General features: G+C 40.9%; 1 protein-coding gene across 1 annotated transcript; it reads left to right on the forward strand.

Moving 5' to 3' along the window:
• The first annotated feature begins 1501 nt into the window (after positions 1–1501).
• On the forward strand, positions 1502–21147 carry ELK4 (ETS transcription factor ELK4). The gene is made up of 5 exons (XM_060091048.1): positions 1502–1693; positions 7667–7882; positions 9029–9904; positions 10662–10778; positions 12766–21147. Exons 2-5 carry the CDS (start codon positions 7676–7678, stop codon positions 12862–12864), a joined length of 1299 nt encoding a protein of 432 aa, XP_059947031.1. The 5' UTR covers positions 1502–1693; positions 7667–7675; the 3' UTR covers positions 12865–21147.
• The last annotated feature ends 3734 nt before the right edge of the window (positions 21148–24881 follow it).

Raw genomic sequence — 24881 nt, forward strand, 5'->3', positions numbered from 1 at the left:
AGTGAGTTCAATTAATTTTGCCATGGGGAACTCCCTGGGGGTCCAGTGGTTAGGACTCGCTCTTTCACTGCTGTGGCCAGTGTTCAATCCCTGGTCGGGGAACTAAGATCCTGAAAGCTACTTAGCGCGGCCAAACAAAAAAAAAAAATTTTTTTTTTTTAAAACCATGAATTCAACTGTGGGGACGAGGAGGAGGCAAAAATAAATGACATCACCACTTATTGGGTGTTTACTATGTGCCAGGTAATGCACTAAGCACATTACAGCCTTTATCACATTTTATCTTCCCAGCAATGCTGCACATTATTATCTTCATTTTACATGAGGGGACTGAGGTTCGGAGTGGTGAAGCAACTCGTTGCAGGACACACAGCTGGTAAGACACTGGCCTGTCCTTGGTTTCCTGTTAAATGGGATACACAGTATATTTCTTGGAGGTTTTGTTCAGCATAAGGTTTTACATTCTGCTGCTAAATTGTTCAAGTAGTTTCTTGTACCAGGTGTGACCTGGTTCCTTAAAAATTGTTATTTAATGAGAACCTATGCGCTAGACACTCTGCGAGGTGATTATGCACCTTATCTCCTTTAATCATTACAGCTCTAAGAGATTGGGTTCTCTCCATTTTACCTATATTCAAACTGTTGTGGGAGGTAAAGAAAGTTGCTTAAGACTGACGAGTTAGTGAGAGGCAGAGCCACGGATGGATTCCAAGTCTCCGACTCCAACGCCAGAACGAGCTTTCCCCAGGACACCAGTGTTTCCATTTGTCAGTCCTGGCACTAGAGAACCACAGTGCTGATTTAATGTTTATCAAGTGTTCATAGTGCCCTGGGATCTGGCACTTCGATGAGAAAGCTGTGGCAATACCGACCTCTGTCCACCCAGCCAAGAAGGCAGGACGGGAGGCCTGGAGGGTGAAGCCCTCACATTTAAGTTTCGCAACAACATAAGTGGTCCCCTGGAGGCTGCTTGGCGAGCGCCACCTCCTCCCTCGGGCGGGGGAGACACGGTGGGGCCCCAGGCCCCTCCGACGTCCCGAGCCATGTGGCAGCTTTGTCGCGCGGTTTCGGGTCGTGGGCCTCAGTAAACAGACTGGCTAGTAGTCCAGCGGAGAGTGCAAAGCGGAGAAACCCAAGCGGCACCCTCGCTGCGCCCGCACCCCTGGCCCCCCAAAACCGGGACGGGGAAGGGGAGGGCGGCGGAAGGTGCTACGGCAGCGGCTGGCGATACGGCAGCGGCTGGCAGAGGCCCTCAGCTGTTGGCCCCTCCCTTCCCGCCCCCGGAAGTGGCGCGCGTCAGCGCCGGCGTCGGGGAGGGACCCCAACGCAGCCGGGGGAGTTGAGAGTGGCGGCGGCCGCGGAGCGATTGGCAGGCTCGGCCGCGGCTAGGAACGCCCCGAGCGCGCGCCCGGCGGGTAGCGGCCCCGACGACCCGCGCCGCCGCCGCCGCCGCCGCCGCCGCGTGTGGGGGCGGGGAGGGCGGGGCGCGAGGAGCCGCGGCGGCGGCGGGAGATGCGGGCGGCTGCGGGCACCCGGCGGGCTTGGCTCGGCCGCCGGCGCCTTCTCCGGCTCCGCCGCGGGGGTCGCAGCGGCTGCCGCGCCATCCTCGAGTTCCCAGCTTGAGAAGGCGGCGGGCGGAGAGGAGCATCGTGTTCGAGGCGGAGACCCAGAGGGAGCCCCGCGCGCGGCCTCGGTGAGCGGCCAGCCCCGCACGCCCCGTCCACCCCGCGCCCCGTCGGGGTCTTGAGGCCCCCCAACGGCGGGGAACGCGGGCGGGGGCTAGGGGCTCGCTGCACAACAGGAAACGAGCCCGTGGGGGCGGGCGCGGGGGCTGCGGCGCGCGCTCCCCTAGGGATCCGCCCCTGCCCCGCCCCGCCCGCTCAGGCGGCCCTAGCCCCGAGGCGCGCAGGTAGATGCGGCGCGCCCCGCTCCGCTCTCTTCGCCCCTTATTTGGTACCGCGAGGTCCCTGGGGCAAAAGGTGGCAGTGATGGTTTTTTGGGGGGGCAAGAGGAGAGCAATTCTGACTTTCTGTATCGACAGGAAGTTGGAAAGTGAAAGTACAGTAGTTCAGTGCTTACCCAGGCCCGGTGAGGTTGCGGCTCTTCCCCCGGACTTTGAACTCCTCGGGGGCACACGGTCATCCGTGTCTCTTCCTCTCCCCAAACTCGCTGTTCATCCGGTGTCAAGTTTCATTTCTTTTTCTATTTCTCTCCCGCAAACCCCCTCCCCTCTTTACTTTCCGTTTAACGTACAGCTGCCGCGAGGCTGGTGGCTTCTTCATTCCTAAGAAGATCAATTGGAAATATCTTTTGGGGGCTGAATATTAACTGGCTTTGGCAGGAAATAAAGGGCATTGTTGACCGAAGTAGTCAAACGATACACAATTGGCTTTTTCCCAAGCTATTGCTATTTGAAGTTTAGGGCATTTAAAGAAAGACTGGAATTTTATTCCTCATTAGAACGGTTCACCCGTCTCTTTGGTTGGTGGATCAGCGCCTCCCTCCCTCTTTGCCATCTCCCACTCACCGCCCCACTGCGTGGAAAACTTGGTGCTTCAGTGTTTAAGACTGTCAGTGGTGTTTTCATTAAAATGTATTGTGATTCAGTTTTCCCCCTCAGGAACTCTCCCCTCTTTAATTTTGTTTAAATGTTAAAAACTGCGTTAAGTGGAATCCATTTAGGGAAATGCTGTTTTTAAGTTTTAGGGTAATGTAACAGTACACTTTTAATATTTTGTTAGGATAGGATACTGTACAGTTAGATACACCAGATTACTTTCTGACAACTACGATGATTTTAAGTCAAAACTAGTCTTGATACATTTCATAATTTGCCTTTGTTTTACTTAAGCAGCACTCTGAATTTGGAGACATTTATTACTGGGGTCTTAGCTACTGTTTCTGAAAAATAGTTGGGCCATGGGTCACCACAGCAACTGGACTATGTGTATTATAAACATGTTTAGGGTGGGAAAGGTTTCACTTAATAGAGGCTTCCTTTCCCTAATGAGTTACTTCAACACGCTCCTTTCATTTTACCACAGGGACTAATCTACTATCTTTGAAGTGTTAAGTTAGAATCAGTTATGTTTTCCACATTTAATCCCTCAAAAATCAGATTCCTTCATTTGGATCAGTTAAGTATTTACATCCTTCATTATACTTCTACTAAAAAATCTCTTTTAAAACTGTAATTTTTGGGCTTCCCTGGTGGCGCAGTGGTTGAGAGTCCGCCTGCCGATGCAGGGGACACGGGTTCGTGCCCCGGTCCGGGAAGATCCCACATGCCGTGGAGCGGCTGGGCCCGTGAGCCATGGCCGCTAAGCCTGCGCGTCCGGAGCCTGTGCTCCGCAACGGGAGAGGCCACAACAGTGAGAAGCCTGCGTACCGCAAAAAAAACCCAAAACAACAACAACAAAAAACCTGTAACTTTTGGAAAAAAACCTAATTGTAGAAACATTGAGATTTTCGTGAGAAGAAAAATAAAGGGTTTGGGGTTTTTTTGACTGAGAATAAAAGTATTTAATATTTTTGACTTTATTTCACTCTTTGTAATTTTAAATAACTGTCTTCTGTAACTTTTTTCCCTTTAATTCTCTTTTATGGCTGAAGAAATTGTTGAATTTCATATTAATAGCACACTTTTAGGAACTAAAATGAAGAGGTTCAGCTTAACTGTACGCCCAGTGGTTCACCACCTTTTCAGTCAAAGAATAAACTTATCAAAATTGAATGAGTAAAATATTCCTTTAAAGTACCCACAGAGGATGTCCATTTTATGTCTTTGTTAGTTTTTCGCAAAAGAAAATTTTTTTTCCAGTATGTAAGTCCAAAACCACAGTGCCCATTTTCTTTCACAGCCATTTCCCATCCCCGACGCACTGTGAAGTACACTAAAGAAGCTGCAGCGTTTTCCACACGGTTGGGTTCTGCCCTGCAGTATGCAACAGCCCCACCAGCGTTTGGCTCAGTACACACTCTCTCCTAATAAGCAAAGGGAGAGGTGGAAGGTAAACCCACACCACCTTGGGAACACCTCCCATTTGCTCAGGATGGCACTTGCGTACTCATTGTGGAGATGTTGATGGTTATTTCTTTCTTTTTGCATGTATTGCTTAGCCATTATAAACCTGTAGGGCTCAAGCACTATCTGCATGATAGGCACTAAGACTCTAGGATTTGGTGTGGGGAATTTCTCCAAAAATAAATGGAATTACAGGCACCAAATTTGTAATAGGCTTGAGATTCCAATTCTCTGCCCCGTTCACTTTCTTCTTTCCTCCTCTCTCCTCTTCCCCCGCTTTCTAGCTTCAACATCATCACCATTATCATTCTCTCACACATATTCACACACTGCTGTAAGCATTGTTGATAATGAAGATGATGTTTGGAAATGTGGAGACTGAGTTCTCTGGTTAAGCGGAAATTTACTGGGAAGTAGTTGTAACAGATTTAGACTAACAGATAATTGTTTAAATGGGAAACATATGTAGTTAAAAAGTAACTTGCCATGAACAGGCATTATCAGAAGAAAAGCCTCTGCGGTAAAATCAGAGAAATGGCAGGGACCGCCCCCCCACCTCCCCGCCCAGTACTTGATGGATATAATATAAAACCTCTATTTTAACCCAGCTTAAGTGAGGCTGTGGGAAACTATGATTTCTAGTGAGCATAGTTATTTAGCATTAAAGTAGCATTTCATATTTGTACATTATTATCACTTAGTATCTGATAATGTAATACTTTACAACCCACTGGTGATGTGAATGCTTTTATCCATCTAGGGAAGTGGTTTCCCTAATGAACAGAGTATATAACTGTGATGAAAGAGACTTGGATTCATGGCCTCAGTTTCTCCATTAAGTCTGTAAATGTGGGAGGCATCTCCCCTATTCTATTCTTTATTATTTTCCCACCTCTACTTTTGGATGACAGTATCTCTGTATAACCAGCTTCGAAGTGATAACAGGATAATTGGAGGACTTTTGAATGTCTCAGAAAAGTTACAGAAACTCAGATATTTTCTAGTATAGTTCCTCATCTTTGCCCTTTTTGGAAGCAAACATTGTTGACCCTTTGTGAGTTGTACATAGAGTTAGGTTTCTCAGGCCTAACTTTTGTATTGTTTGTAGTGTTTGTTTTTAACATCTTTATTGAGATATAATTCACATACCATAAAATTCACCTACTTAGTACACTTCAGTGGTTCTCGTATATTCACAGAGTTGTATAACCACCACCACGATCTAAATTTAGAATATTTTCATCACCCCATTAACAGTCACTCCCCTTTTCTTCTCCCCACCCATTCCCCATTCCCAGCTCTAAGCAACCACTGATCTACTTTCTGCCTATTCTGGATGTTTCATATAAATGGCTGGCTTCTTTCACTTAGGGTAGTGTTTTCAAGGTTCATCCACTGAGGTAGCCCATATCAGTACTTCATTCCTTTTTCTGGCTAATATTCCACTCTGTGTTTATACTACATTTTGCTTGTCCACTCATCAGTTGTTGGACATTTGGGTGGTTTCTACTTTTTTGGGTATTATGAATACCACTGTGAACATTCCTGTATAAGTGTCTGTGTGGACATATATTTTCATTTCTCTTGGGCATATACCTACGAGTGGAATTACTGGGTCATATGGTAACTCTATGTTTAGTATTTTGAGGAACTGCCAAACTGTTTTCCAAAGTGGCTGCACCATTTTACATTCCCATCAGCAATGTATGAGGGTTTCACTTTTCTCCACATTCTAGCCAACACTTATCATCTGTCTTTTTGACTGTAGCCATCCTAGTAGGTGTGAAGTGGTATCTTGTGTGGTTTTGATTTTTTTTTTTTTTTTTTGCGGTACGCGGGCCTCTCACTGCTGTGGCCTCTCCGGCTGCGGAGCACAGGCTCCGGACGCGCAGGCCCGGCGGCCATGGCTCATGGGCCTAGCCGCTCCGCGGCATGTGGGATCTTCCCGGACCGGGGCACGAACCCTTGTCCCCTGCATCGGCAGGCGGACTCTCAACCACTGCGCCACCAGGGAAGCCCCAAAGTTTTAAATTTTGATGTAGTCAATTTACCTGTTTTTACAGTATTTTAACAGAATTGATTTTGTTTAAGTCCTGTTCTGATCCAGTGAGATCTAATTCATAGATTTCAAAAGGAAGGTTTTGGGCTTCCCTGGTGGTGCAGTGGTGGAGAGTCCGCCTGCCGATGGGTTCGTGCCCCGGTCCGGGAAGATCCCACATGCCGCGGAGCGGCAGGGCCCGTGAGCCGTGGCCGCTGGGCCTGCGCGTCCGGAGCCTGTGCTCCGCAGCGGGAGAGGCCACAGCAGTGAGAGGCCCACGTACCGCAAAAAAAAAAAAAAAAAAAAAAAAAGGAAGGTTTTTTGTGTTGTGTGTGTGTAAGGTTCAACTATAGACTTTTTAGAATGTGCTTATATATGGCCAGAGTTTCTGCCCTAAAGAATTCTTCCTGGGAGGGTGGGAGGGAGACGCAAGAGGGAGGAGATATGGGGGGAGATATATGTATACGTATAGCTGATTCACTTTGTTATAAAGCAGAAACTAACACACCATTGTAAAGCAGTTGTACTCCAATAAAGATGTTTAAAAAAATATTCTTCCTTATAAATAAGGTGTTTGGAAGTTTTTGTGAGGAAAATAACTTTGTGAGAACCTTTCCTTGCTGCTCCATTGCCTAAACCAATGTTTGTTAACTGAGATGATATGGTCCCCCCCGGAGAACATTTGGCAATGTCTGCAGGCATTTGGATTGCCAAATTGGGCAGGAGGTGCTACTGGCATCTAGTGGGTAGAGGCCAGGGATGTTGTTAAACTACAGTGCACAGGACAGCGTCCAGGAGCAAAAAAATAATCTGGCCCAGAATATCAATAGTGCTGAATTTAGGGAACTCTGGCCTAAATAGGAAGATCCTAAAGCGTGAGATACTGCAAGGTATTTCAGTTCCAGTCTTGATAATCAAATAAAGGTTGCTAATCAAATCAAAGGAGGATCTATGCAGGTGGAATCCCTGTGGACAGAATGGTGACAGGACTTGTAACTTAGGGAACATTTTGCTGAATTTTCAGTGCTGCCAATTTATGTGTAAATTACATTTGTGATAATGGAAACTATTTGGAGGAGAAATACCAGTGGAGCAAAAGTAGATTATTCCCTATACCTCTGGGCCACCCTGAGACACACAACATATCCTGGCAAATAAACCAGCTGGGCTAATTTAGATAGATGCTGAAATGGTGGTCTCCTCAGAGAATATGACAATGAGTTTTTAAGATAAAATTTAATAACAGTGATACTCTACTGGTTGGCATTCGTCAGTCTGCTCCTGCACTTTATGAAACTAGCTTTATCTCACAGCAAGACTTTTCTTAAGCAGCGGGGCATGCTTAAGAGTTTGGACTCTGGATCCAGATTGCCTGCGTTTAAATCTCAGCTCCACCATGTACGTGTGTGACCTTAGACAAGTTACTTAACTCTTTAATGAATCCGTTTTTTCACGTGTAAAATGAGGCTGCAGTAGTATCTGTCTTATAGGATTGTTGTGGGGATAAAATGAGTAATTAGTCTAATACAGTTAGAGTACTTAAAACAGTGTCTGACATATACGGCTGGCTGTTAATTGTGTATCTTATCCGATGCCTCTTTCAGCTCATTGCTATGGACAGTGCTATCACCCTGTGGCAGTTCCTCCTTCAGCTCCTAAAGGAGCCTCAGAACGATCACATGATCTGCTGGACCTCTAATAATGGGGAGTTCAAGCTTTTGCAGGCAGAAGAGGTGGCTCGTCTCTGGGGGATTCGAAAGAACAAGCCTAATATGAATTATGACAAACTCAGCCGAGCCCTCAGATACTATTATGTGAAGGTAATACACATCCACCTCAAAACAAGAATTGATCCTTCTCTTCTGGTGAGGTTAGAGGTACTAATGTCCTGGTTTATTTATTTTTTAAAAGAAATTCTTTTTAATTGAGGTATAATTGACATAAAGTTATATTGGCTTTGGGTGTACAACATAATGATGCGATATTTGTATACATTGTGAAATGATCACTGTTCTGGTTTATTTTAATTCAATTTATTTTACAGCTTCAGCAGTTTGGAATTAGGATGAAAGATGTAAATGTTCCAGGTGTATTTCTGCAAATTCTTATTCAGTACCCAACTCCCATTGCTCATATTTTATTCCTAATTACAGTTGTCTTTAAAGAAAAAATGATTATAGAGTTGGAATAAGGAAAAGGAAATTTGAGATTCTTGAGGATGAATAAATACTCTTGTTTATATCATAATTTACTTTAAAAATTGTCTTATATTTACTCATTTTTTTAGCTCTACTTAATTTTTACTTTTTAGTTTACCTGGAACACAAATTAATACCTTAAAGAATAGCTGTTAATACCTAGATGTGATTTCTTAGTTAAAATTTTTTTGTTTCTTATTATTTTGAATACATTCTTGGGCACTGAAGTAAAATAAATGGATCAAATGGGTAGAATTAAAGTGAGAAGCGAGGATCTTAATTTCTTTCACCTTTGAGTGGTTAATGTTATCAGCTTTCCTGTATGGAGAGATGAGGTAAGAAACAGCTGGAGTTTCTGAAGGAAGTAGGAACCTTAGCAGAAGTAATATTCTGAATTCCTTTTTGCTTCCTCAGGATGTGAATGGCTTGTACCTTTGGAGTTATTTGAGATTGCAGTTCAGAAATTTTTGACTTCATACAGATACTTGGCTGACAGTGTTAAGCAATTAAAATCTTTCAGCTTTTAGGAAACATATTAGTTCAGTTGTTAATAAGACATTTAAATGTTTTTAACTTGTACTCCATAACAGTAGGAGCTGTGTTTGGTATGGCTAGATAAATTTAGATGACTTTGAAGCTTTCAAGTAAACTACCTATCAAATAGAGAACCCCATTAGGTCAGCTTTTTCATGGGGGGTGGGTAAAGTTTAAGAAATGCTTAAGAAAAGTTTAAGAAAGTCTAAGAGTGTTTATTTTATTTATCTACAGAATATCATTAAAAAAGTGAATGGTCAGAAGTTTGTGTACAAGTTTGTCTCATACCCAGAGATTTTGAACATGGATCCGATGACAGTGGGCAGGGTTGAGGGAGACTGTGAAGCTTTAAGCGTCAGTGAACTCAGCAGCAACGGTTCCAAAGATGTGGAGAATGGCGGGAAAGAGAAGCCACCACAGCCTGGTGCCAAGACCTCTAGCCGCAATGACTACATACACTCTGGCTTATATTCTTCATTTACTCTCAACTCTTTGAACTCCTCCAACAGGAAGCTTTTCAAATCTATAAAGGTTGAGAATCCAGCTGAGAAACTGGCAGAGAAAAAATCTCCTCAGGAGCCAACACCATCTGTTATCAAATTTGTAACCACACCTGCCAAAAAGCCACCAGTTGAACCTCTTGCTGCTGCCATTTCAACTGGCCCAAGTATTTCTCCATCTTCAGAAGAAACTGTGCAACCGTTGGAGAATTTGGCTTCCCCCAGACTGCCTTCTCTGGAAGCACCAACTTCTGCATCTAGTGTAACTGCAGCTTTTACCACCACACCACCTATTTCGTCCGTGTCCCCTCTGCAGGAGCCTTCTAGAACACCTTCACCACCGCTGAGTTCCAACCCAGACATGGACACAGACATGGAATCAGTGGCTTCTCAGCCAATGGAACTTTCAGAGGACTTGTCCCTGGAGCCTAAAGACCAGGATTTGGCTTTGCCAGAAAAGGACAAAACAAATAATTCATCAAGGTCCAAGAAACCCAAGGGGTTAGAGCTGGCACCAACCCTGGTGATCACGGGCAGTGATCCAAGCCCACTGGGAATATTAAGCCCATCTCTCCCTACAGCTTCTCTTACGCCAGCACTTTTTTCGCAGGTAACACTCTCTTTCTTATTAGTGCCGCATTTTTTTTTTGTTTTGTTTGTTTTTACTCACCTTTTAAAACAAATCCAGAATTTATAACCTCGGGTTCTCATTTGGCTACATAGGCTTGCCTTACAGAAGGTTATATGACCCTGTGAAAGTAACCCAATTCCTCACCTCAATTAGGATTGTCAAAAGGTTTGGAGTATTGTGTTAAAAAATTCATTGTTCTGCAAGTAAATAAGTATTTGGTTTTTCCACTTTCTCCTAAAGAAAATAAGTATATTCTCTCTCTCTCTGTCTTTTTTTGGCGGGGGGGTGTCTTATAAAACAACAGTGATAATCTCAAGTTAGAAGACAACAGATCCTGAGGTCCTTACAAGTTTGTGCAGTTATTTTCATTAGCTATTTCTTAACTTGCTCATCTAACATTTAAATAGTTAGATTACTCCTAGACCTACGCATTATTAAGGGGAAAATCTGTTTGTGACTCAGTTACCCATAATTTCTCCATACCAAAATTCAGATTGGTTTTGTTTTTCTATTTGAAAAAGATTCTACCAAAAACGGGTTAGAAAATATTTTGACCTTTATCTTACCTGGGTTGTAAAAGTAATTTCTGAGTTTTTCCTCATGATAAGATTTCCGACTTGGACATACTTGGAGTGGAGAATAGGACAATATTTGGATTCAGAGCTATTTGTGTATTACAAGGCTAAACATAATCCTGATAAGCCATTTAGTTATATTTTTGGTTTGTGTGTTGCAGACGCCCATCTTACTGACTCCGAGCCCCTTGCTCTCCAGTATCCACTTTTGGAGTACTCTCAGCCCTGTTGCTCCCCTAAGTCCAGCCAGGCTACAAGGTGCTAACACACTCTTCCAGGTAAATTACATAAAAGCTTGTCTTCTGTAATTGGGGTGTGGTAAACGAAGAAAGAGGCAAAAAGGCAGTATCCACTCTTCAGTTAATCATTGTAAAACTTCTACTTAATAAGTATTCCTTAGATTTATTTTTGACTTTCTAAGTGTTAATTTTCTGGCCAGCAAACAACTCAGATAAATATTCACGGCAGAGTTTCCTTTTCATTGTTTACTATGCCATACATTTGAATTAGACCAAGAATTGTTTAAAACTGTAGTAGATTTTTTGAGCCTATCCAATTTCTTTTTTGGTCATTTTAAATGCTAGAAATCCTCTTTTCTAAAAAGAGAAAATGTGTGTATATATATATATATATATTTTTTTTTTTTTGAGGGGTTTCCCCTTTTAACTGAGGATTTTTTAAAAATAGAGAAAACTCTTGAGAATAGTATATCAAATACTCCCATTTCCCCCCTCATTCAGAATTGATATTCATCAGCATTTTAAATATATATATATTTTTAAAATGAATATTGTATTACCTCTTTTTTTTTTCTTTTTTTGCGGTATGCGGGCCTCTCACTGTTGTGGCCTCTGCCGTTGTGGAGCACAGGCTCTGGACACGCAGGCTCAGCGGCCATGGCTCATGGGCCCAGCCACTCTGCGGCATGTGGGATCTTCCCGGACCAGGGCACGAACCCATGTCCCTTGCATCGGCAGGCAGACTCTCAACCACTGCGCCACCAGGGAAGCCCTGTACTACCTCTTAACCAAGGTCTTAGGAAAGGTCTCACAGCTTGCTTGCTTGCTTTATTTATTTATTTATTTATTTATTTATTAAAATCCTGCAAGGCGGGTATTATTAATCTTTTTTTAAGGTATTTATTTATTTATTTTTATTTTATTTTGTCTGCGCTGGGTCTTTGTTTTAGTACATGGGCTCTTTGTTGTGGCGTGCGGGCTTCTCTGGTTGTGGCGCGTGGTCTCTAGAACACACGGGCTCAGTAGTTGCAGCGCATGGGCTTCTCTCGAGTTGGGCTCTCTAGTTGTGGCGCATGGGCTTAGTTGCTCCGCTGCATGTGGGATCTCAGTTCCCCGACCAGGGATCGAAACCTCGTGCCCTGCACTGGAAGGTGGATTTTTAACCACTGGACCACCAGGGAAGTCCCGGTCTCACAGTTTTAAACGATTATTTTGCCCAGGACATCTAGACTTTATAACTTGTAGGTTTTCTTGTAGTTGATTCATTCACTTATTCAAGGGTGACTCCCTGGGAGATTTTCTTAGATTTTGTAATTTAAATTTTCATTTGTTCTTTTGGAAATGGAATGGTGAGGGGGGAAAAAAAGAAAGAAAATTAAAAATCTTACTACTTCTGCAATTTGTTTTTTGCAAGAACTTATAAATTATTGAATAGAGTGTTGAGAATTTTCCATATTTCATTTTACATTTTTCTTTGCCTCTCACAAACAGATAATTGAATTATAGGGAGAAAGTCATAGTGCTCACCTAACTTCAGCCTGGAATCTCCATATAAATTTGGTCTCAGAATACATGATGGGGAGCCCTTTTCTAGGATGAGCACCCTACAACTATTTGCAGCAGTTAAGAGATGGGCATCTCCTCTGGATCTCTTTTTGATAGTCTGTGATTTGCTATACAATTGAATTATACTCTGTAGCGCATGCTGTCATTTACTGAACTTTCTAAAACCTTCATTTGAAGTCAAGTGTGAACCTGTGTACCTTAGCATCGGAGGGAAAGTATAGGTTTGGTCTTTCCATTCCATCAAGGTACGCTGGAGGGTGTTAATATTTAACATGTAAGACAAACAACTTTTTAAAAGTTTTTGTGACATCATATTCTTCCATGATAAACAATTACTGCCTTTGTCCTGTGAGCCACTGCAGGTGGATGTCATGTTCTGCCTCAGGGAATATAATAGGGACAGAAAGTGAAATTTAGAGTTGCATAATAGGATGATAATGTGTTTTATTTTCTTTCTCAGTTTCCTTCTGTGCTGAACAGTCATGGGCCGTTCACTCTGTCTGGCCTGGATGGACCTTCCACCCCTGGCCCATTTTCCCCAGATCTACAGAAAACATAACCTATGCACTTGTGGGATGAGAGAACCAAGGAATAAAGAAATAGAAAGACACCCAACATGATTACATTTAAAGTGAGCAATTGATACATCACAATGCTGATAATAGACTATTGTGATTTCTGCCATTCCCCATTAAAAATGCTTTTTTAGGATTCCCTTTGAATAGGACTCAAGTTAGACTGTGTATAAAAATGCCTTAATTGGAGTCCAGACTCCACCTCCCTCTTTTTCTTTCTTTTTAAAAAATATTTTGAACTTTGTGCTAAAGAAATTTTTGGTGGGGTTTAGCAGCTAGCTATGCTTTGCAAGAGAATTAAGAACAAAGTTACTCCTCCTGCCTTTATTGGGACCCTTTGGCCAGGAAAAAAATTATGCTTTGAGCATGTTATATAAAGAAATATTAGTTAAATGAAATTGGCCATATCTTTAGGACTTTAATGTGCTCTGTTGAATATTGAGTTGTGCATAAGCAGTAGAGGAAAAAGAGTCATTCCTATTCACACAAAGTAAGATTGGAGCAGGACTATTGGGTAGATTCTGTTTTGCTATGAACTATAACATATGTAAGCAAGTCCACAAAAAGGCATCTTATTTACATTTATTCAGGGTGGATCTCTTAGCCATATGTGTGATCTTGTCTGAACCCGTCAACAGAGCATGGAGCTACTTTATTCCCGCATAGGGAGATTTTTAAACCGGGGACTTAAAACAGTATTTGGAACAACCAGTGAGAACATGGGACCCCATATCTGGCACAGAAGTGTTATCTGCTCTCTAGCTGGTATGATTACACACCCACGGAATGCAGTATGGTAAATGATGGCTTTTAGGGAGATGAACCTGGGGTTAGAAAGTTTGAGGCATCTCTGAGTCAAAGATTCAATTGAAAAACTTGAAACAACATGTAGGGCTTTTCTCAGTTGGAAGGTACCGGCCTGAAGGACCCTTTTCTCTGTTCATTTTATCCCGTTTTCTACGGTATATTTGTCTTTTAAATTTAAGGTTGTTAGAGGTTGTGATAGTTTTCACCATGTAATTAGGAAGATGAAAAGCAAAGTGAAGCCTCCAAATCTGTAGTGAAGTAAAGATATGCTTATTTCTTTGAGTTTTTTTTTTTTTCCTAAGGAAGGCGCAGAGTTCATTCGGCAACGCTCATAACACAGGGATTGGATTCTTCATATCAGTAGTGAAAAACTTAGGCCTTCACCTCTACCAAATTTATAAAATATTACCATTGAGTCATCAGTGCCAGGTGCAGACAGATTTGTTGATCCCCGAAACTGATTTGATACCAGCATCACAGTTGAGTCTTGAAAAACTTGGCTTTAAAGTCCAGGATCGGATGATATGCTACCACCACCGCCACCCTGCCCATTAAACTGGTCTTTTAACCCTAGAAATAGTTCCTATAATTAACCACCTGAAGTAAATGGAATAAGGGAGTAGTAAGGACTTGAGGGCTCAAAGTGACACCGCTATAAACCAGCATCTTCCAGATACATAAAGTTCACTTTGTTTTATACAGTATGGAGAAACTCTAGCATAAGATGTCTATGCTAGTTCACTAGTAGCAGAAGGACAGTATTCAGGGAGCTGCCTTTATATTTGTAGTGTTGGAGACTGTTACTGGTTCATTTGTGGTTATCAGCTGAAAAGTTCTGTTCCTGAGATATGCAATAGCAGTGTTGAAAGGCAGTGTTCAGTAGTGATGGGGAACAGACATACTGGATTTTCTTCCCACATTGAATTATTTTGTTTGCATGCCTCTTTGAAATTAGACTGCTCAGCAGCACTTTGGACTAGTTTTTATTAGGTTAATTCACATTTTGTACATTAGATAAGTAAATATTGATGGCTTGATTTAACTAGATATTTTAAATTTTGAAAGCACAGAAGTATCTTATTTTGAGTCAGAGGAGAAAAGCCATTGGTTTGTTTTCATAGATAGTATCTTTGATAATTAACCGTCTCAGCACAGGGGTACCTGGAACCAAGGGCACCATTAAAACTCAGTCAAAGCAACTTCCTAGGAACCAGTTTTAGTGAGTCCTCTGCCTATAAACCTCTCCCAGAAGTCTCTGAGAGGTGTGGGCCTTAGGAGGTTGAGGATGATCTGCTTTCTCTTTGAGATCAACTATTTTGGGGAAGTTGGTGTGTGTGATTGTGTGTATGTATGTGTTCACTTTTTTAAGTGAAATGAAACTGCAACCATAGTGCAAGTGTATGAGGCAGATTGTTCTATTTGTAAACTACCTCCTTCCTGGAAAAGTCTCTGTTTTGTATTTTTTTGAACATCCACAGAGTTCTTCTTAGCATCAAAAGGTGACATGCCACTTAAGATCAGTATTCACTGGAGAGACTTATATTTGGTAGCGGTAGCTGGTATCCATCACTAGTCACTTTGCCAGGATGAATGCTGGTGGGCAAAAGTAGCCCAAGTTAAGATAGGGGAGCAGGTTTAGTGAGTTTTTGCGACTTCTGCTGTGATTAGCTTAACTTTTCATTTGCTCTGGCCGATATCTAGTCAGTTGTATGCTGCGAGATGTTTAACCACCAGGCTCTCTGAAGGGGAAAAAAGGCCCTTAAGTTGTAGCATTTGCTGATTCCCATCATGTAAGTTACTCCCTCTGTGGCTGATTTTAAGCCACCACCTTGGAGTTGAGAAGGGAGGCGCACAGTTGGCTCAGAGCCATACACTCAGCCAGCAAACCACTGCACTTATTTCACCCTAGGGTGGATTTTCACATAATTTCTAAAATAATTTTTTCTTTTTGGTTTGTCACAGTGCTTTTGTGATATAATATTCCTCATGGCATATTTTATGCGTTCAAACAAAGGTGGAAACTTCCATTGATTTTTTAAAAATTTATACATGATGGAAGAACCAGAAACCCTCAAAAGGTCAGCCTTATGCTTCTTTGAGTTAAAAATATAGGTTTAATTTTTCTACATCTTGGTGGTTAAAATACAGGTAACAGTAATTTTTTTCTTTAGATTTTGATGGGGAAAATAAGCCCATGAGCCTATAGTAAAAGGGTACTGGATTTTTTTTTACACTGGATCTTTTTTTACAATTCCTTGAAGATTTACATACCATATTAGAGATCAAAAAAGGCAGCACTGACTGTTGAATCTCTTTACATGGCACAATTTTTAGTTTTCTCCATACTGTGTGTCACTTAGGCTTGGAGGAGACAGTAAATCAGAGGCTTGGAATTCTGGAGCTGTAACTGCAGGCTGTTGATATTATCACTTCAATTCCATTCACACTTGGCATTGTGTGATGTCTAGTCTAATGACATTGTTTCATCCTGATCTCAGAACTCGTGTTATGATTCTAAAGTTCTCAAAGGCAGTTTTGTATGTTTCTAGTGAATTTATGCACATTAGAGCCACTCACTGGCATTTCAGAAAAGCAGTCTCCAACCTTTTTGAACACACACCTTGATCAATAAAAGGCTTTGAACACAAATACCCTATTGCAAATTTATATGTATATATGTTAAGTTATATACTGCTATACTAAAGTCCTGTGTACACTATAAGACATAACACAAAACAGAAATTAAGGAGGGCATAAAAATAAATCTTGAGTAGAAATTCTAATATTTTTTTCCTGCACCCAGTAGATTGTCTTGTGCACCCCCCTGGAGGCATGTACTCTACTTTAAAGCCCCCTGACTCAGGGTCTGTTTGTCAGTCTAATCTTGAAAAATACAATGTGGAAGCTTTGGTTGTGATATATGGGGAAATCCTTTACATATTTGATTTGATTTTTATGTAAAATCTCCAGTAGAGATTAGGAATTTTTCAGCAGAGCTTGTCATCAACTTTCTGAAATTTCCTATTTCTTTTTTATACGTTGCCAAATAGCCCATTACCAAATGTTTTCCAGAGCTTCGTGCTTATTATTTTTTTTATTTTTTTTATTATTATTATTATTTTTTTTTTGCGGTATGCGGGCCTCTCACTGTTGTGGCCTCTCCCGTTGCGGAGCACAGGCTCCGGACGCGCAGGCTCAGCGGCCATGGCTCACGGGCCCAGCCGCTCCGCGGCATATGGGATCCTCCCAGACCGGGGCACGAACCCGTATCCCCTGCATCGGCAGGCGGACTCTCAACCACTTGCGCCACCAGGGAGGCCCCGTGCTTATTATTTTTGACAGCCTGTTGTCTCTTTCCTTTTCATATTAGGTATGAGTTTATAATTTACTTTTATTTTACTAGCTGCTCTCAAACTTCTTTTGGCCTTATTAATGTTACATTTTACCAACAATTTCAGAATTATTTCAAGTTGCCTTATGTTAAAGTACATAACAACCTCCATTTTCTTGCTGCATTGGTAAGTTTTTTATTATTATTATTATTATTTTTTTGGTAACATTTTAGCATCTGAAAAAATAAATATTTTCTTGATGGGTCTGTTCTATCTATCATTTCATTTATTGTATATATTTTATTTACCCATGCCAGAAATCTAGAATTGTGCTGAGGTGCCATTCTTAGGTTTGTAAACAAGTATGGCAACAAGTGCAGGTCTCCGTGCAGAAGCCTGGAGCTCTGAGTGAAGGACCACAGCAACAGGAAAACTAGAATCTTCATGAAGTACGTAGTCTGTGATCTGAGGGTGTGACAGGATGGAATTGAGAACTTAATTGTTCAATTCATAGTACTGAAGTGGAGGCCAGCCATAATTATCTTGAGCAGGTACTCTGACCAGAGAATTAGTTCAAGAGAAAGTGTTTGGTTAATTATCTTCTTGGTTTTGGGTCAACAATTAAATTAACAGTTGTTACTGTTTTTAATGCTGCTGGCGTTGCCTGAAACAAGGTGCCCTGATATTTCTCTGTGTCATCAGAACTCTGCTTACTGAAGTTGAAGTTTTAATCTTAAAATCTAGAATTCTTGTGGGTGGTGGTGTATTAAGCAAGAAAAGAAGGCGGTTTGATTTCATTTCTCGTACTTGGTGGAACCTGTTAGGATGAAAGTCATGTTTTTACCTGTAAACAGAGCAGAACTGAAAAGGTGAGTTATTGATGTAGTATAAATGTTCCATTTGAAGCTGCCAGTTTCTTCAACCTACTTTTCTGAAAAAAAAAAAAATCGTGATAGATTGACAGCCTGCCAGAAAATAGCAATTTCTAGGGTGCTGCCGTCCACACTTAGCTGTTGTGAAAATGGAAATCAGAGTGGTTTGTGTGAGAGGGGAAAGTTGGCTCTAAGCTTTGTATAGAAACCAGGAAATTCAGGCTGTTGTTAACATTTTAAATGAAACCTTTAACAAGAAAATTTATGAGGGATACAATCAAACATAGTAAGAGTATAATATAGATCAAGAAGTTTTATGAGGCTTAAGTTTTTATTTTAAAATATTTTGGGAAACCTAGAGCATTTCTTTCCAAGTCATACTGATTGGCTGAGTGCATATATGTGTGTGTATATATACTGATGTATTGACTGAGTATATGTTTGTGTGTATGTGTATAAACAAATCTATTTTTCAGAGGGAACATATGGTCATCCTAGTCTAGGATGGTTCCTAGGCTATTTTATACTAAAACTTAAAAACAAAAATTGGCTGCACTTTGCAGTTGTCACTTTTTAAAAATTAATGCCTTGCACATTTGTTTTTTTAAATGCATAGAATCATAGGCCTTAAAGACTAATTGCTTGTCTACTCTTTAGAAATAATGTACAGTGCTACATGTGACATACTCTAAGCAAAGTCATCTTAAACTGTTTTCTTATATTCATGTATTATTGAGCAAATAAGAATGTTCTTTCTAAAAATTTCTACATTTCTGTGTAAAATCCTTGTTACGTTGGGTTCTAAGTTTCTCAGAGAGGAGGTTTATACTAGACGTAGTATTTCTAAAATACAGATTTAACCATGATTGATATAGTGGTGGAGGAATTCTGGCATTGTAGCCTATTCATCCTTTTGAACTGTACATAAAAAGCATTAGCAGAAAACTCAGAGTATCTTGGGCTGAATGGTCTTCTCAGCTTTGCCTTGTTTCCCATCTCATAAGGGCCCGTTCTTGTTCTTGTCCCCTCCAAGGATATGAGCCCTGCGAGGACAGGCCCGGGATCTTCTGGACGGGTTGGGGGTGGGGAGGTGCCCTGTGGCTGGGCCTGAGTTCTAGCCAGTCCATCATTCAAGCTTGCCTAGAGTTCAGGGGTGGGAATGCCATATACTGGTATGAAATCACTTGGCACTTTTTGGGACACCATTATTAGCACTGTTCTGTTTTTAATAACTGGAAGCACTTAATGGTTATTTTGTTTAATTTCATCTTGAGGATATTGGGGGTCAGGGAAGTTAAGGTTTATTGATTATGTTTTCTGGAACTTGACTGTTTGGAGAAGGGATAAATGGATTACCCAGTGAGCCATTCTAGGCTCTGTAAGGTATGCTGTTTTGGCTAGGATGCTTTAAAATAATTTACAAGCTTTTAATATTCTGCTTTGTAGAAATGTATGACTTTTAATGGTTTGCAGTTGGTGGATTATACTCAACTTTGTGAATTCGCCAACTTTAAGTTTCTTTTCTGTTTAATCATTGTTGCTTATTGTCTGTCAGGTAAGGGACACAGTCCTTTCTAAGACATTTCATACTTTTTTTTTTTTGATGGCAGTATTACCAAGGGCCTTTAAGTGTACATTACATTCATTGCTTATGTGATAAAGTAGCATATTGTGTGAACTTCCCTGTTCAGTATTAGTGAACTAAGATGCATATTTGTAAAGACAGAAATGAATGCAATTTATTTTTGATTACTTGAGGCCTATTTATTTGGTTTGGCCATTCGACCTTTTCTAGTCACAATCATATGTATTTCTTCACTTTTACCTTCTAGCAGTTTCATTTATCTTTGTGGGTAGGGAAGATTAAATATGAAACTCAGTCCAGTCATTTTGCTACTGGTTGGCTTTGGTTTGAGGCAAATAAAATTTTTGACTTAGTTTTTTAGAATTCTGCCCTTTACACTAGATAATCAAGTTGGCTTTTAAAAAAAAGTGTACAATTTTGTCCTTTGAAGAACTAATAATTTTCTGTGAGCCCTATTGGATCTTCAAGTATGGATATCACTTGAAAATTAAATACTGTTAAACTTTTGATTTTCGCCCACCCAATCTGTAAGTCAGAAAGAGAGCATATGTCTGCTGTGGTGTTAACACAGAGAGATGTATTCTTTTACCTCAGCGTCTTAGTTTGGCCTCTGTAATAAGAACTTGTCAGGGTGCTTTTCTTAAACTCCGATTCATTCAGCTGAGAAGACAGTTACTTCATTGTTTATTTTTCCCCTTGTTTATTTTATTGAAATCTATCGCTCATAATATCTAGTATCCACTACTTTTGTATAAACAGAATACTTACCTATAATGCCAGTGCACACCTATCCAAAAGACTGCATTATTGTTAAAGTGTCATTAATAATTTGTCTTGATTAATGTCAGTTTAATTTACATGAGGGAGACCTTCGAAGTATTAAAATCACTTTCTTTTTCCTAAAAAAGCAATTCAAATGATGGTAACTGCTAACATTTATTAAAATCACATTAATTGTTGATGCAGCTGGAGAGAAACTGCCACATCTTCTAGCTAAGCAGTCGGACTTAACGTGTTGGGAAACTAAGGGATGTTGTTTTAGGGTAATTAGTATGGCTGTAGCCGGAGCCTTCAGCTCTACATGTGTGTGGCAAAAAAACTTTACAGAGTTTAGGTTGGTGAGGAAGAATATGCGCTGGCACTTTGAGGGCTTTATAATATGCTGCTTTTAGGAGGGAAAAGTGTAGTTGATATTCAGTGCACCTCCAGACATAGTAAGGGGTTGCTCTGAATAACCAATCAGGTGATCTTTTTTTTCTATGGCTTCAAGTTTTATGCAAAAATATTGTTAAATTCTGTAATGATGATATGCATCTTTTTAGAAAGATGATACATTTTTAAAAACTATTTTATATAAGAACTGTCAGAGGAATCTGCTTTGTATAATGGCAAGCTGGCTTTAAGAAAGCACTGTATCAAATTTACTAAAGTCCAAAATTATATAGATATGTTAATAGATGTATGTGCAACTTGATATGGACAATTGTATTTTTTTAAATAAATATTTTTAACAAAATGACTTTCTGAATTATTTCCCTCCTCTCACATCTATTGAGGTAGTCTTTGTGTATTATATTCCTGTCTATGCTAAATGTGGGTAAGGAAAGTTCCGCTTTCCCAAAGGTTATCATTAAAACCTGGCCTTCAACTATTTGATGTGTATCTACATTAAAATATTTAAAGCCTGTGTTGAGATAGGTAGTGAAAAGGGGAAACTGTAAAATGATTGTTGATATAAAAAGGAATTAAAAGAGTACTAACTGGCTAGAAAAATTATTTGCCTTGTGAAATCTTTTTATTTTACTTTTAAAATTTACATTTTTTTAAAGTATTTAAATTTTAATCAGGTTCTTTTGTTTCAGTCCTTTGTAAGAAGCAGCTCTTGCTTATTTCCGCTCTAGGCTCTGTTTCTTCACGTAGTTTTTGAGATTAGAAACTAGAGACTTCAGTCCGTTCAGCAAATGAAGTTAGGCCTTTTTAGAACTGGTCTGATAAAATATACATGGGGGCAAGTGGGGTTAATAGGTAGCAAAATCACATCAGAGCTCTGTTTCATATCTCTAGATGAAAATAAGGGTAACAGACTGTTCCGCAGGGGACGACAGTTCACTAGCCCTGGTGACATGGCTGTGATGGGGCAATGATGGGGCAAGGTTCACTCAGCACAGTGGGTGGTAACCACTTGGGAGGACTGCTGGATTCCCCTAAACCAATGTTCTCAAAATGCATTGCCTAGAACAGTAGTCCCATGAGGGCGAATAAGTTTGGGAAATGGGGTCTTCACCTCTTGGAGAGTTGAAGTGCATATTAGAATATTAAAAGCCCTAAGAAATCTTTTACTCAAAAAAACCTGTTTAATCCACCATTTGCTAACCTTTCTGACTGCCGACACGTCCTCTTTTGAGAGGCATAGTGTCTGTTTTGCAATTATCAATACTTTCTGTGTTTCATAGATGCATCTAATGATAAAACAAATATCCTAATATTGGGTAATTTTCCAGGGCTGGCATTATTCGGTAGGAGATAATCATTAACAGTTGTAAGATTTCACATTGATTGTCACTACAAAGCACTGCACTTAACTGGAATACACCCTGTAACTGAAGGGAGTCCACGAAGTTGACTTCATTTGGAATAATTTTCCAATAAGAGGGCATTATATAATGAAAACTGAAACAGGGACAATAATTTCTAATAGCTGTGCAAGTTAGGTGGCAAGCATTCGTGGCAAGGAGGTTGCTGGAACAGAGCTGATTTTATGATTCTCATAAGTTTTGAATACACATCATTTGATAGAAACCTCTCTCTAGTCAAGGTCACCTTCCGTATTGCCAAATCCAGTGGCCGATGTTCAGTCCACATGGGACCTTGTAGCAACACTGATTACTTCCTCCTTCTTAAGATATTCTTCACATGCATTCCAGGAAACCACATTCTCTCCTGAACTTCCTCCTACTTCTCTGGTTGCTTCTCTCATTTACTCTGCTGGATCCTGTTCTTTTTTTCAAACCTCTTGGTGTTGCAGAATCCCAAGGCTCCATCTTTGATCGCTCTCTACGTTTACTCCCTAGATGACCTCATTCAGTCCCGTGGCTTTAAACATTCTTTATATGTAGGTGACCACGAAGTTTGTATCTTCAGGCTTGACTTTTCTTTTAACCTCTAGATTTTATATCTATCAGCCTTCTTGACATCCAAGATAGCATCATAAAATGAACACGTCCTGAAACAACTCTTGAGCACTCCTGTCGTCTTCCAGTGTTAAATGGCCTTATCACATGCCCATAACACAAGTCAAGTGCCTTTGGGGTTATCCTTGATTCCCATCTTTCTCTCATGTCCCACACCTGATTTATTGGTAAATTGTCAGTGTGACTTTCAAAATATACTTTAACCCAATCACTCTGACTGCTGATGCTACCAACATTGGCCAAGCCACCACCATCTCTTACATAGTTTACAGCAGTTATACCCTTTCTGGTGTCCCCAGTTTCATCCTTGTTCCACAGTCTCTCTCTTCTTCACACAACAACCGGAGTATTACTTTTAAACATGTAAATCAGATCATGTCCCTTGCTGCCCACAACTCTCCCAATAACCTCACCTAAGTAAAAAAAAAAAAAAAAATCCACATTCCTACCATGGTTTATATGATCTGATCCCCCCCACCCAGCTACCACCCCAACTTATTTGCCACTCTTCCTGCTTCCTCACTGCACTTAGCCACACTGGCCTGCTTGCTGTTCCTCAGACACTATAAGCATATTCCATCTAAGGCCCTTGCACTTGCTGTGTCCCCTGCCTGACAGGAAATACCTCAGGTCTTTGGGTGGTTGCTCCTGCCTCTCATTTCGGTTTCTGTATAAATGGCACCTCTTTAGAAAGGCCATTGGAGCATCTCTTGACATTCCCTCTTCCCATCCACCTTCCCTGCTTTATCTTTCTTTCTTTCTTTCTTTCTTTTTTTCTGTACACGGGCCTCTCACTGTTGTGGCCTCTCCCGTTGCGGAGCACAGGCTCCGGACGCGCAGGCTCAGCGGCCATGGCTCACGGGCCCAGCCGCTCCGCGGCATGTGGGATCCTTCTGGACCGGGGCACGAACCCGTGTCCCCTGCATCGGCAGGCGGACTCTCAACCACTGCGCCACCAGGGAAGCCCTGCTTTATCTTTCTTTACGCGCTCAATTATCACTCACCCTGTGGCATGTTGTTTACTGTCCTTGTGAGGCAGGGACTTCTGTCCCATTCTCTGCTGTATCTGCACCTAGATCAGTGCTTTAAACCTAGCAGGTGATCAATAAATCTTTTTTAACTGAATAAATGAATTCTCTAAAAGACTTTTTATGTCACTGTGAATCTGGTATACTTCCAGATTCTGGTATACTGATGGGTTAGATTCCCACATCCAAGTGGCAGAAGGAAATCTGGGAACAGGGTGATTCCACAGCACTCTGAAATGTCAACACCCTTCAAAGAAGATTAGGAAAAAAGCCTACTTTCTCTGTAACTGATATTGAAGTGTGGTATAAAACCTACCTGCTTCCCCTTATTCTGATCATATGTAAGAGGGAACAGTGGTTCTCAGTCCTCCCTCTGAGAGTTTTGTTTCTTCTAAAATATCAGCCATGGGAACCTATAGTATGAGAGAGACCTGTCTTTGGGGAACATCTGGTCATTTGTTTCTGAGCTTTTATAAAAGGATCAATTGTCCTTCATAATGGACAACACGCTTATTAAATTTAAAATACTTTATTTTAGGAAAGGTACTCTTAGATTTGTTTCAATCTTGTTTTCTATATTCACAAATTAATCATGATCACCTTAGATATAGCTATTGATTCTTCTTTCTAAATCTGTATAAAAAGGATGTTTTCTTGAAAAAACCACAAGAAAAATATAGCTGCTTTCTTTTTCCCCAGGTCAGTCACTCACTCTGGTTAGATTGCACAAGTAAGTCTGGCTGCCATCTAATACTTTTAAGTATTTACAGGCATAGTTAAAACTATACCCCTAGACCACCAGCTTTCAAAAGATTTTGGATCTGTCTGATTTACAATAAATATGTACCAAACATATGAACAGTTTCTAGGCTGCTAACGAGGAGGTTTTAAAAATAAAAATTGCTAAGTTATTAAGCAAATTTCTATGTCAGGCATATGATAATTGCTTTACACAAATTCACTTAATTCTTTCAGAATTCCTTTGAGGTAGGGTAAGGTTCTTTTAGAAATGTCACTTTACAGATGCAAAAAAGCAAGGCTGGAAGAGCCTCAGTGATCTGCCCAGGGCCACATAGCTACAAGGTGAGGCCAGGGCTTCAACCAGGTCTCTCTCTATAGCCAGATGCTCACTGTGACGCCATGTTGATGGCAGATGGAGCTGGCTGACACGACAATGCCGATGGTT

Source organism: Mesoplodon densirostris, chromosome 2 (genome assembly GCF_025265405.1).
Source record: "Mesoplodon densirostris isolate mMesDen1 chromosome 2, mMesDen1 primary haplotype, whole genome shotgun sequence".
NCBI lineage: Eukaryota > Metazoa > Chordata > Mammalia > Artiodactyla > Ziphiidae > Mesoplodon > Mesoplodon densirostris.